Here is a 13,708-nt window from a genome sequence, read left to right on the forward strand (position 1 = left end):
CATTACTTTAGCCTTTGTTATGATTTCAGAAAGCAGTTAAATATGCTTTTAATGTTTTTTTCTTCTCTTCTTAATAGGTAACACCAGCCTTCAGACCAAAACTGGGAATATCACAGTAGGTAGGTTCTACCTTCTCTTAGAGATATCTCTTTTCTTCTTCTTCCCTTCTTTCTAAAAGCTAAATGCTCACAGGGAAAGTAAAAAGGAGGTAATTCCTTACAGATGTTTCTGCCCTCTTTTCAGTAGCACTGGTAGCTGTGTAGCTGAAGGAGATTCTTTCCAAACTTCACTGTCAGCCTTTTGCAGTTGGGCAAGGCACTCTGACTTGCTTTTGATGCCACATTAGTTACTGGGCTTTGCACAAGTCAGGCTGAATCTAGGTGCCATCTTTTAGATTAAGATAGCATAGAAGGACACAAGAAAACACTAAATAAAGGGGCAAAAGAAATGCAGTCATTTTGCCTTTAGCCTAGTTCTCTTACATTTGTTGATATTGATGACTAGCTGTGTTTAATTTTTACATCACGAAGCATTGATCATTGATGTGTTACATATTGGGAGGGGGAAAGCTTGTGATAATAGTCTCCAAACTATTATGCTAATCATTGCTTTCCCTTCAGAAATAAAAATGGCTTATAAATTTTCTTTCAGGAACTTGAACAGGATATACAACAGGATAACTAGGAGTTATCAATTGTGGTACATATTATATCAGTTGCATTTTTAGAGTACCTCAAAACAAAAGTAAAAAACTCAAATTCTGGTTATTTCTATGACAGAAAATTGAAGTAGCAATCATAGACAAGGCTCAGTGACTCCTGAATGTACGTAGAAGGATTTCCCATTCTGTAAATAAATTGATTACGGGTCCAAATCTCAAAGACTTCTGCTAATGATAGTAACCATAGTCACTCATTAAGCATTGTTCAGGGACGATCTGTACTGTTACTGCTCTTCTTATGTTTCTGAGCAATCTATATTAACTTTCCTGGAAAATGAATGCAATACACATTCTTATGAGTTAGTCATTAAACCACAGAATTAAATTAAGCTTGCTAGTCTGTTTTTTCTTTCTCTTAAATAAACTCGGAGTATGAAGTGTTTAAATAAAGGTTTCGTACCACAGGAGATAGCTTTTTCCATCAACTAGATGATGATGATTTTCCTTAATTAACCAGGTTCTGTTTAAACATTAAGACACATCTTAGAGTTGAATAAAATTCTGTTTCAGTACTGAAAGCACTAGTTAGACTTAATCTTTTCCTAAAGAGCGTTAAACATACTTTAGATTTTTATAGCTTTTTCCAAAGGTAAAAGATTTCTAACATCCAGTGGTTCAACTCTTAAAAACTTGAAAAAGAAAATGTAAAGTTTTAAGTGAAAGGTTTTTGTGTGTGACAGACTTATGCTACAAGGTAGCTAGTTGGATTGTCAGGAGACCTGATGGATTTTCTGATAGAAATAGACAGAACAACTCAAATCTTCCAACTTCCTTGGCTGGATTTTCATAGGCATGTAGTTGTTTACTTCACTGGAGATAGGATTTTATCAGTTTACAGAAAAAATTAGATTGAGGATGTATCCTTTGCTTTTGAAAGATTTATTTACAAGTCAAACTTGGGAGTGATGGATACTTTTTTTTCCTCAAAATGTTTTGGGGAAAATATAAGCAACTGGCTTGACAGTTTCTTATTCTTGTATAATTCTGTATTAAAAAAGGAAACCAGTGCTGTTCTCTAATCTTCTGCATTATTATTCATAGAATATTTTTATTTCTTTTTATTTTGGTATTATTAGTCACTGACATTATTTTCCAACTCTATATTAGAGGCTTCCTACTTGTATCAAATGTTCTATGGACTTTGAATGACTTCATAGTTTGAAACAACCAGACCTATTTTTACTTCTAGTTTAAGTTGCTATTTAAACTAGTCATTATAAATCTGAATTATCTTACCAAAAGTAACTGAGTCCTTTGTTTTTAGAACTAGCTTAATCTTTTAAATTCATATGCGCTAAATTCATAGGAAAACTCAGGTTTGGAAGAGACCTCAGGAAGTTGCAGAAACATTTCTATGGTTGAGATTGGAAGGGATTTCTGGAGGTCATCTTGTCCAGCCCCCCTGCTCAAGCGGTCTCTAGTCTCCAGCCTCTTGCTCAAGGCCATACCAGCTGTGGGATTGCTCAGGGGTTTATGCCATGGTCTGGAAAACCTCCAAGGATGGAGACTGTACAGCCACTGTGGCAAACTGTTCCACTGCTTGACTGTCTTCAGGGTTGAAAAGATTATTCCTTCTATCTGGACTGAAAATAGATTTGTGGTCTATCATGCACCACTCTGAGGAGTCTGGCTCTGTCTTCTTGATCACCTCCTTGCAGATACCAGGGGGCTGCTGTCAGGTCCTGAAGGAGTCTGTTCTCCAAGCTGAGCAAGCCCTTCCACATCAGGAGAGGCTGAGGGGTGGGGTGTTCCACAACCTGGCTATGTTGGTGCTTCTCTGCTGGATTCACTCCAGTTTATTGATGTCTAACCCTCTTTTGGGAGCCCCAGCACTGGATGCTGTATTCTAGGTGTAGTGTAGTAAGTGCTGAGTAGAGAGGCATAGTCCCTCCCCTTGATAAGTGGCCATGCTTCAGTTAATACTGCCAAAGATACTGTTGGATTTCTTTTCTGCCAGGGCACACTGCTGGCTCGTGTTCAGTGCTGCTAGAGTTTGCTTATTTCTCAATGTTATTGGTATGGTCTAATTATGTATTCTCTACTTTGCTGCCAAGCCAAATTTTCCCCTACCAGCTCCAAATCCCATGGCTTTTCCTTACCGGATTACTTACGTTTAACCCAATTATTCATTGTAGAAATGAATCTTCTGTAGTCAGAAATCATAAAGCTTACAGTGGTTGTTTCAAAGGTGAAGAAACAATCTTAACCAGTTCATGGGCAGCAGGGACTTATTCTGGCAAGGAAAAAGTAGAGGCATATAGCTGATTGTTTTGCAGAGATGGTTAACATGGAATGGTAGTGTGTGGACAGCATGGATAGATACTCGAGGAGGATCCCTTTTGATGTGTAGTAGGTCAGAGTCTTATCAAGGGGAAGATGTACTTGGCATATTGTATTATGATGCAGGATTGAGGCATATAATGATTTTTTTCAGAACAGAGTAAGTTATCCAAAAGAGACTATGGCCTTTAAAACCAATAGATGCAACTTTAAAATCAAGGTAGAAATTGGATCCTTTAGAGGTAAAAGGATAATCTAGACAATTTAGTTAGCAAAGGAATTGTTTTCATGAGAGATTCCTTTGCTTTCTGTGTTACATCATTTGTTTTGCCAGGTCCGGATGATGGGTATGGTAAGAACTACTAATGATATTTTAGTAGTATGTGAAATTAGTCTATTTAACATATACATTTCAGTTTCTCATTTTTCATGTGACAATTTTAGAAGATAGAACTAATATGAGAAAATTAACCACTTCTTATCAACAAATTATACTAGGCAGCCAGTTAAGTAGGAATTAAATCTTCCTTGCACTTCAGATTCATTGGAATCTTACACTTTCTCCTGTCTTTAACCAAATCATACTATTTTGTGTTTTCCTGTTGAAAACCAGTTTTGTCACCAATTTTTAACATGAGAAAGGTCAGTTATTATGTGCTGTTAGGAAAAGTAAATATGTTTTTATTTATATTTAAGGAAAGAACACTTGTTTAATCCTTTCTTCAGTACTTCATAACATGAAGGAAGAAGAGATACTAGATGTTGCAAATGATGTTTAGTTTTGTCAGCCTTGTGGACTTTTCAGTGATATTTAACTGCATAGTCTTTCTCAAGTGATGTGACTTAGGTTTTATTTTTCAAGCTGTATTTATTTTTCATAAAGCTTAACAAAAGCTTGTCGAGGACATCTTGCTTCAATACTTTTTTTTTCTTCCTGTGCTAGTAAATTCTTAAATAGCCAAAGTTGCTCAAGAGTGACCATCTGTTCCATTCCCAGTAGAATGGTTAATTTCCCTTTGAGCTGTCAGTCCTTAGCAAAGTCTGAATTCAAACTCTGCGCCTTTTTTTTCTTGGTTTTGCCTTCAGTTATTCACATTGATCTCAGCTAACACTGGGTATATATTTAAAAATAAATTGCCCTAGGTGTGTTCTGTCATAACTATAAAATATGTATTGTCTCCATTATTATTTCAGTTACGTATTTTGTCCTACCAGGCTGTGTTACTTAATATAGGGTAATTTTTCTTGTTGAAGTATTCATTTAAATTTGGCCTTTTTTCTTATATAACCCCATCTTTGCTGCGTTTAATCCATTTCTCTCTTTTTTTTTCATCTTCTCATTTGTTTAGAGTTAGACACAAAACTTAAGCAGCATCTTTGATAGATTTGTAAAAGTGATGAACAACTTGTCTTTTAGCATTCTTAATATTTGTATTTAATATCATATCCATAAAATTCCCTCTGTAACTCATATCCAGTTGTTTCTGTAAAATATATTTCATGTTATCTCCATAGGTGAAAGTTAACCAGGTATTGTAATGTCAGCTTTAGTGTTTGGTTAATGCTGACAAGCTTCTCACAGTTCTTGAAGCTTTGCTGTTGTTTCTTCTGCCATGTGAAACTTTCTATTCAGTGGTGCACTCTGGGAGTCAAAATCTGGCAAACCATATTCTCAAAAGATTGCTCTCCAATGGAAAAGTGTTTTGCTTTTCCTCAGAGTTCTTTGTTCTTTGCTTTTTGTTGGGTTTTTTTGGGTTGTGGTGTGTTTGGTTTTGTTTTGGGGTTGTTTTTTTTTTTTCACTTTACAGGCAAATCTCTACCTTGGTGAACCTATGCCTACTCCCTCTTCCTACATCCTTTATTTGTTTGTGCCTTCTGCAAACAGAATCCAGTCTCTCACCAAAGAATAACTCATATATATACACACATATATAATATTTACATTTATTATATTTATATATGTATATAAATAAAAAAATCTAGAGAAGAACACTTTTTTCAGTCTTGCAGTGGAGCTGCTAGATTTGCAGAAGGCATCTTTCCACTGCGAAGAATCTTACAAGTGCTGCTTTTGCATTTGAAGAGTGGGAAGAAGAAGGATTTGCTGAATAAACCATTGGTCCCTGCAAAACTCCATTGGCTGGTGGCGGTGTACTGACTGTTAGTAGTTGTTCTCCCTAGAGACGGTCACTGTCCTAGCACTGGAGACTCTTCTTTCTTCCTAGTGCAGATAAAGGAATTAATTGCATGTTTTTTTCAAAGCAGAAGAGTCAGAGGCTGGATCTTTCCTGTCGCCAAAAAAATCTCTGTCAAGATTATGTGGAGACTTGGTGATTGGCTGTTGTTACATTTGATTGGGAATATCTGCAAAAGTAGCGTTTACATGAACATGTCAAGCTGTTGCTACTAAAAATACTCAAAAAGGTTGATTCATATCAAATATTGCTGTTTTAATGACTTTACCTTTCAAACTTGCTATGAACAACCTTTGTAAAAATGATCAATAGAGTGTTTCATTGTCAGACAAGAAAAACCTTTTTTCCAGGTCGTTAATTTTCAATTAATGAAGAGTTAATGTTTGGGGTTTTCTTTTTCAGATTTGTAACACAGCTGCTTCAACATAAAGTCGATTGAGATGACAGAAACATCCAGTTCCAGTTGTCACTGTGTTCTTGTTAGGCAAAGACAGTCTCGGCTTCTCAGCTGACTAAATATGGATTGGCTACTTTTTAATTACTTTTTAATCACTTTCCCTTCCAAAGAAACCGGTTTCAGCTGTGGGATAATAATCCCTTTCTGTGCTTTTACTCTTGTATGTAATACTCTGATCTTCAACATCTGTGCTTGAGGTCTGGAATCAGAAAAGCACCAGATGAGTTTGTTTAGAGTTGAAACCGAGTGGCAAGGGTAAGGTGTAATGCTAGATATCTTTGTTATGATTCATCAAGTTAATTCTTTCATGAATTTTTTTACTTCTTAAAATGGGAAGTGTCATTCAGGTTTGTCTTTGTTGTTTTAGTTCTGAAAGCCTGACTGTTTCTTTTTCTGTGCACATCCAGAAACTAAGAAAAACAGTTTCTATCAGTATTTCAAGATTTCTTGCCAATACTTTTATTTCTAGCATTGTATCTAAAAAGCTATTTCATTGACTGCCTTTTTCTCAGGTACATATTTAATTTTTTTATGCCTCTCTAGCGTTGCTTCATCAATTCTTTGCAATTTAAAACTGGAACACACTGCAAGTAATGAAAGACCACTTCTCAAGTATACAATTAAAGCTTTTAAAGGCTTTTTATTTGTAAGAAATGTTTCTTCAGGAAGTTTTGTTGTTACAAATTTCAGCTAATAAGGTATAGAAGAAAATATACGTGTGTCTGTTCCAGGGCAAAGAACGAATGTTGTTTTCCTATGTATATTAAAGTGCAATGGTTATCTCAAACATTCATTTAAAATTCATATGTGTAGCGAATGAGACTTTACAAAGCCTGACACACAGTTCTTCTGTGTAACAAGATGTTACAGTGCACAACTGCTTGTTGTTTCCATGGGTAAAGTTCTCCCTGTGCAGAGCCTGAGCAAATGAACTCTTTTGGAATCTAGAATAGATCTTAGTGTTCAAAGTTTGCACTTGATCTTTGCACAAAGATAAATTCATCCTTGTAGAAAGAGGTGAGTGTTACTGTGGCCTTGTAGATGCTACAAGTCCAGTAGCAGCTGCAGGGGTATGACCTGGGATGTGTCTGTGCCACAATTCTGGAGTGGGGAGATCAGTTTTGTTCAGAAACCTGTTTTTCTAAGAGAAATCTGACATTCAGTAAATATAAGATACTTCTCAAACCCAGAAGAACTAGCAAAATCAAAGAACAAAGAAAGATTGTAGCAAATCTTTATTTTTAAAGAGTGAATATTAGACAAGTTCTTCATGGTTTTGATTTTTTTTTTTTTTTTTTTTTCCTTAGATTCATCAGATGGAAGTCTGAAAGCTTCTACACATCATGGGACGATAGATGTTTATGTCAGCCAATTAAGAAACGTGGATCTGAAATCCCAGAAAGGTTAGGAAACTAAGATCTTTTTTTGTTGCAGCTTATGATGTGAAATATTTATCTATCTGAAATAAAACATACTTTGTTGGTTATCTGTATTCTTTTTTACCTCATTATTAGAAGGTGTATATACTGATAATACAGCAAACTTTGTAAGGGGCAATGATACTTAATATGGATTACAGATTTTTTGGTGTTTTTCAGTACTTTTTTTCCTGGCAGTGTACCCAGCAGAATCCTGCAGAGCTGACTTGTATTACAGTCTTTGCCTTGAGCAGAGTTTACTCCATGATGCTGATACATATGTGTGCAGAGTAACAACTGACACACATTTACATTTATTTTTCGTGCCTTTACTGGTTAGAATGTCCTGTTATTGAAATTGGAAGGCAGAAAAACAAAGATGAGAGAGCCTTACCTTACCAGTCTTCCTTTTTTTCTCCTGATTGCTCACTAGAATTTCACTTCTTAGGTAAAAGCTCACTCCTACAGTCAGATTCATAGTTTACCGTTCATAAGATATGATACCGTAAATGTCAGAGCCCTGAATACATCTTGTTAGTCTTAGTTCTGAAGTAAAAAGCCCACACACTAGAGCATTTTTATACTTTCACATCAAGTCAAGCACTGCAGGTGTTTTAATTGAACACAGTATTTGGTACCCTTCTCTTGTCCATGAGACAATGCCTGTGCCCTGTTAAAACCTAGCAGTTACTCAGAATGGGAATAATGAAGGAAATGCATTGAAATAACTTGTGTGCCATTCTTCTATACCAGCTGTTCTGCTTTCTTTAGTGCAAAGAAATTTATTTTTATATTATTTCTTAGTTGCCTTTTGAATCACTTAGTAATAAGTTAATATCTCTTAGAGTTAGTAGGAAAGACAAACATATTTCATAAAAGCTAATTAATGTTAATTTCAAAACATTGCCTGACATCTCTTCTGGCAGCACAGTTTAGTAAAGACAAAGTTGATCAAGTTCTGTTTTCATTCACACTGTAAATTCAGAGTAGCTGCTGACAGCTGCAGTGTAGAAAATGTCCCATTCGTGATAAATTAACTGCATGTGTGTTGGATTTTATGAGTCACATCACTGAGCAACTCTCCAAGGAGGACCCGAAGATGAAGTGCTTTCTTATCCTAAGGCTTTTGTGGCTCCAGCAAAATTTAGGCCCAGCTATACTGACAGTTACTAGTTCATCAGGACTGTCACAGGCAAGTGATTCTGCTGAATTTAAATTGCACAGCTAGGGTTGCTTTCTGACCACTATTTAGTTGTTATAACATCGGGTTTTTTACCATGTTCTGCATCAGCTTTTACGAAAAAATATTTTATCTTTTTCTAAAGAGGAGTAGGAATTGGGCAAAAACTAAGTAGCATGTATGCTGAATTTTGCTAGGTTTTTGTTTTAATGTGTAGGGCACAGCTTCCAAACATTGTGACTTGAGTAATTCCAAATATGACCAGTGTGAGGAGACTGGGGGCCCAGCATCTGCCTTTAGTTAGATCTCAGAGTCGTTAGTTTTGGAAGGGACCTCTGGAGATCACCCAGTCCAACCCCCCTGCCGGGGCAGGGTCACCCAGAGCAGGCTACACAGGAATGTGTCCAGGCGGATTTTGAATGTCTTCCGAGAGGGAGACTCCACAACCCCCCTGGGCAGCCTCTTCCAGGTGCATAGAAGCACATATTTAGGGGAAGCAGAAGTCAGAATTTCTTGCTTTAACCTCAAGGGTAGAATTATTCATGTCACCAAAGCTTCAATTTTGTCAGTAGTTTACATTTTTGTGATATGTAGTCTAAACTGGTTAGTCACTTTTGAGACTGCATCTGTTCAAGGATGTGAACAGCTGGCCCTGGGCAGTAAAGCGAAGACAATTGCAACATTAAGAGTGTGTAAGCATCACCTCATCGTTCCAGAGGAGCAATTCCTTCTTAATGTGCCATGGATTAATCATCAAATCCAATCCCCTGTCCTTGCTCAGAAGTGTAAATAGGCAACTAGAAGATGAAACTAAAGTCGTAATACTTTGAGATGTATTAGATTTGCTTCCTTGCTCATTCCTGTAATAAGATCCTCTACTAAGAGCTGTTGCTAGCAGTTTATGTCAATCTTAATTTTCATGTCTGCCAAGGAAATACTGTGACACCACTTTCTCCGTGTGACATACAGTATCCTGGTTATGATAAATGATGATATCTTCATTTATCCTTTCAGAGACAAAAAGAGAGGTTACAGTGTCTGAAGGCTCTTACAAAAAAAACCCAAAACCAAAACCCCAAACCAAACAATTTGATTCCAGTTAGCTGAATAATTGCCTGTTTTGTGCTTTGATCTCAATGTTTAACTAACTAGCTTTCGTTTAAATTTATGCCAGGTTCAATTACAGTCAAGGTACCTGCCTCACTCAAAGCCTATTTACAGTTGTCTGGAAGGAAAGTGGATGTGAGCTCAGAGATTCAGTTAAAAGAAACACAGAGTGCCTCCAAAGATGATCACGTAACTATAAGTGGTAAGGCTTACTAATCTTGGCTTCCAATAGATGTCTGTCTGGCCTTAGTCAAAGGCAGCTATGTTTCCTTAAGAGTTTATTGCTCTTGGCTGCTTCTTATTTCATCTGTTTCAGGTTCAAATGTTTCCTTGTGCCATTGTACTCCCCATGTTACTAGATGACTTTTTCATTTTGTTTAGTAAATGACTTGTGAATGCTAACAACTGCTTCTCTAATAAAAGCCTTGGAGCCAAATTCACCCTCAGCATTATTTCAGTGAACTGTAGGAGGTAATCCAGGGCTGAAGCTGACCCATTGCTTTGTTGGCTTAGACTGTCACACATAATAAATTGCCAGGGAATGTCTGTTAAAAAACATAATGAAAGGCTGTCTGTCTGTTGGGTGGGAGGGGGAAGTAAAAGGGGAATACAGCATATTTATGAATGTGCAGTGTAAATATTAAACAGTGCTGAAATGATGGGTGGGAGATAGCTAGGAGAAGAGCAGAAGAAGCTGGAGCATAGAGGAACAGAGTAAATGGAAAGGTGCCTGTGATTACTGGAAGCATTCTTCTAATGAATTTAAACTTGAACTTGGGAATCCCAAGTCTTGCTGTTTCCTGCTTTAGAAAACAGTTGTACGATTCATTGTCAGGGTGTGTATTTCTCTCCCCCTCTCCGGACGTGTCTATCTACAAGTTGAGGCTGTTGATGTTACCAATTACTCAGTTTGCTCAAGAGGAAACATTAATGCGATGTGTCTGAAGGCTGCAGCTTTGTTTCTGAATGTATTATGTCATTATGACCTGATTTGATAGCAGACTGGGTGAGGCTTTGAGTTTTTCTTTGGTTTTAAACCTAAGAAAATATGCTTAAAACTTCTTTTCCTCTCCCATGTAAGCTGATAATCTCAAAGTCAGGGAATGTTAGAAGTGTATGTACATAATACCAGTATGTAGCTTGCTTATGTAAAATAATACTCTTGAAATGTATAGGCATATACATATATATCCTGCCTTGAACAGTAACTAGCATGTAAATTTACTGGTGGTTATTAAATACAATAGCTTTAAAAACCTGGTTAGAAGTTCTCAGGCTAGAAACCTATGAAGGACCCCAGATTCTAGCAAGGCTCTATGGAATGAATTGCCTCAGCAGTATAAGAACACTTTTCCCGGTGAATGAGGACCACAGGCCAGTCAATCATCTTGTTACCCTGGGAATGTTGAAGATAAGAGTGGTGTTTCAAATATCCACAGCTGAATGGCTTCTCTTGTTTCACAACCCAGTGAGTGTTTATGTAGGACAGTCGTCACTGAAACAGATGCAATTTTTCAACCCACCATTCTGTATGGAAATGATCTTGGCAGTTGAGGCCAAAAGCAGCTCTGATTAGTTAACCTTCAAATTAAACATATCCCAAAGGCATGGAAATCAGTGAGGGTTATGCAGAGGAAACGGTGTTAGGCCAGTGATTATCAGTTGTTGATAATCATTGCACAAAAAATTTATTAAACAATAAATCTAAATCGATTGTAATGCGGGTGAATGAAAAAGAGACCCTGGAATGAGATTTTCTGCAGGATACAGCTAAACTAGTGCTGGGCTGGAGTAGCATATCTTCATCTGTCTCTATACCTGGCATTTAGCTTTCAGTGTTTTCTCACGTAATGTAACCAGTGATTTATAGCAGCGCTCTTCTCCCTTTTCTTCATTGATCAGGTAGAAGTAACAAACGTAAAGAGTAGTTGTTTTAACATGTGCTTTGCTCCTTTTCTTACCGTTTTGAAAACAGTCTGCCTCTTTGCCAAGTCAGTAACATTCCTTGGGCACGGTAAGGGGGATGCTTCCTGCTTCTCCTCCTCTTTACCTTATCCTGTGGGGACAGTGTATTCTTTCTACTGGCCAAGCACTTGTTCCCTTATTCTCAATAATCTCTTCTTCTTAAAGTTGGTATTTGAGAATTTTCTTGTACAAGAAAAATGTTAAATTAAACCAGTGTTAAAGAAAAAATTATTTAACACCGCTTCTATATCATGAAAACGTTATCCACTGTTGAAATTTTAGGTAGAGTCTATAGTTGCCCTGCTGCTGCAACTGAAGAAATACAAAATGGAGACAGAAGAGGGGTTTTGCAAGTAGAAAAAAAAACTCAATCACAAGAGCATGGCAGTTTAGATTTTTATGCTTCCGAGCTCAAAGGTTAGTTTAAAAATAGATGATTTTTCAGAAGCTGGCCAGTTCTCATGTGGATAACACAGGAACCAGCTGCTTTCAGGAAGCTTGTCTTGACACTCGGAATATTCTGAGAGATGTTAGAGAGGAGACTGCAGTGGGAAGACAGAGTTCTGTGACTGGGGTAAACAAGCCCCTAGTCTGTCACCTGCTCTAGGAAAGCCTTCCCTCCTGCTCTTACAGCAGTTACCGTGTGCAGCATCACCTTGCTTCGTGGCTCCCATTTCCACATTGAGTGGGGAAGTTAGTAAACTACAGTCCCACAAGCAGTGACATCCAGGGTTTTGCAAGGTAGCCAAGGACTAGAGTGGGATTTGGTCAAAGCAAGAAGATGAAAGCCTGGAGTGAATGCTCTAGAGTCAGAGTGATGAGACTGTGAAAAGGTGTTTTGCTCTTTTAGAAAAGGAAGAGTTCCTGCAGAACTGGGACATTTGCTGATGCATGGACGGAGTTGGAGAGCGGTGCCAGGGAGTTTACTCTTCAGAGTAATTTGCAAGGACAAGGCATTTGTTTCCATTGACACCAGCACACACTCTTAGAAGTAGCATGTGTGGTATAATGAGATCTGTTATAAAACCAGATTTTTCATGCTAACCACTGGTCCGGTTTCCATCTGTGAAAGTGGTTGTTCGGCTGTCTAGTTTGAGTGCTTGAGCAACTCCTTTAATTTCTGGTGGCAATCATGGCAAGGCATTCTTTTCCTTTCCCTGGTGAAGAGGGAAGCCCTTGTTGCTCAATGTCTGTACCTTCCCCATGTCTCCAGGTCTGCCTGTATTTTGAAGTCTGCTGATTTAAGAAGACTGTAGAGATCATTAACTGTAACTGGTACTATATATGGTAAGAGGAAGGATAGCAGACAAAAAAGTGTCAAATATTTAAGCAGAAAAGGAGCTTAGGAGACTGTCATGTTGAAGGACAAGGTTAAAATTCAGATAATCTTGATTTATATGCTTTTTAGGCCTTTCTTCCAATAAGTCATTTGTCCTGGTTAAGTTCAAAGTATGAAGATAGGAATAATTACCTGTGTGGTTCCAAAAGGAGGAATATTTCAATAAAAACATCATTAAAGAGGAAACAATAGTGTTATGCAGCTGAAAAAAAAAAAAAAACAGTATATGAACATGACTGTTCTGTAGAACTCAAAATAATCCTTTGGCTTTACATGGGATTAGTAATACTTCGCTGGAATGTGTCCAGTTTTGAGTACTGTGCTTCAAAAAAGGATGTGGACAACTGTGGAGACTCCAGAGGAGAGCACATGATCAGAGGCCTAAAAACATGATTAATGAGAGAAGACTAAAAAAAAAAATAATACTGGTTTTGCCCCTGTACTCTGCTCTTGTGAGACCCCACTTGGAGTACTGCGTACAGTTCTGGTGTCCTCAACATAACAAGGACATGGAGCTGTTGGAGCGAGTCCAGAGGAGGGCCACGAGGATGATAAGAGGGCTGGAGCACCTCCCGTATGAAGACAGGCTGAGGAAGTTGGGGCTGTTCAGCCTGGAGAAGAGAAGGCTGCGTGGTGATCTCATAGCAGCCTTCCAGTATCTGAAGGGGGCCTACAAGGATGCTGGGGAGGGACTCTTCCTTAGGGACTCTAGTGGTAGGACAAGGGGTAATGGGTTCAAACTTAAACAGGGGAAGTTTAGATTAGATATAAGGAAGAAGTTCTTTACAGTGAGGGTGGTGAAGCACTGGAATGGGTTGCCCAGGGAGGTTGTGGATGCTCCATCCCTGGCAGTGTTCAAGGCCAGGTTGGACAGAGCCTTGAGCCACATGGTTTAGGGCAAGGTGTCCCTGCCCATGGCAGGGGGGTTGGAACTAGATGATCTTAAGGTCCTTTCCAACCCTTACGATTCTATGATTCTATGATTCTATGATTCTAAAGAATAGAAGAATAAGGGCAGATAAGATGTGTTTTTTCCAGTATGTAAG

General features: G+C 37.9%; 1 protein-coding gene across 1 annotated transcript in view; it reads left to right on the top strand.

Moving 5' to 3' along the window:
- FAM185A (family with sequence similarity 185 member A) overlaps positions 1 to 13,708 on the top strand; it is a 37,625-nt gene that overhangs the window by 18,213 nt on the left and 5,704 nt on the right. The window contains exons 5-7 of the mRNA XM_030480959.1: positions 78 to 119; positions 6,961 to 7,056; positions 9,426 to 9,560. Coding sequence (XP_030336819.1) covers positions 78 to 119; positions 6,961 to 7,056; positions 9,426 to 9,560 — 273 coding nt within the window. The remainder of the gene's footprint in view (positions 1 to 77; positions 120 to 6,960; positions 7,057 to 9,425; positions 9,561 to 13,708) is intronic.

Source organism: Strigops habroptila, chromosome 3, assembly GCF_004027225.2.
Source record: "Strigops habroptila isolate Jane chromosome 3, bStrHab1.2.pri, whole genome shotgun sequence".
Classification (NCBI taxonomy): domain Eukaryota; kingdom Metazoa; phylum Chordata; class Aves; order Psittaciformes; family Psittacidae; genus Strigops; species Strigops habroptila.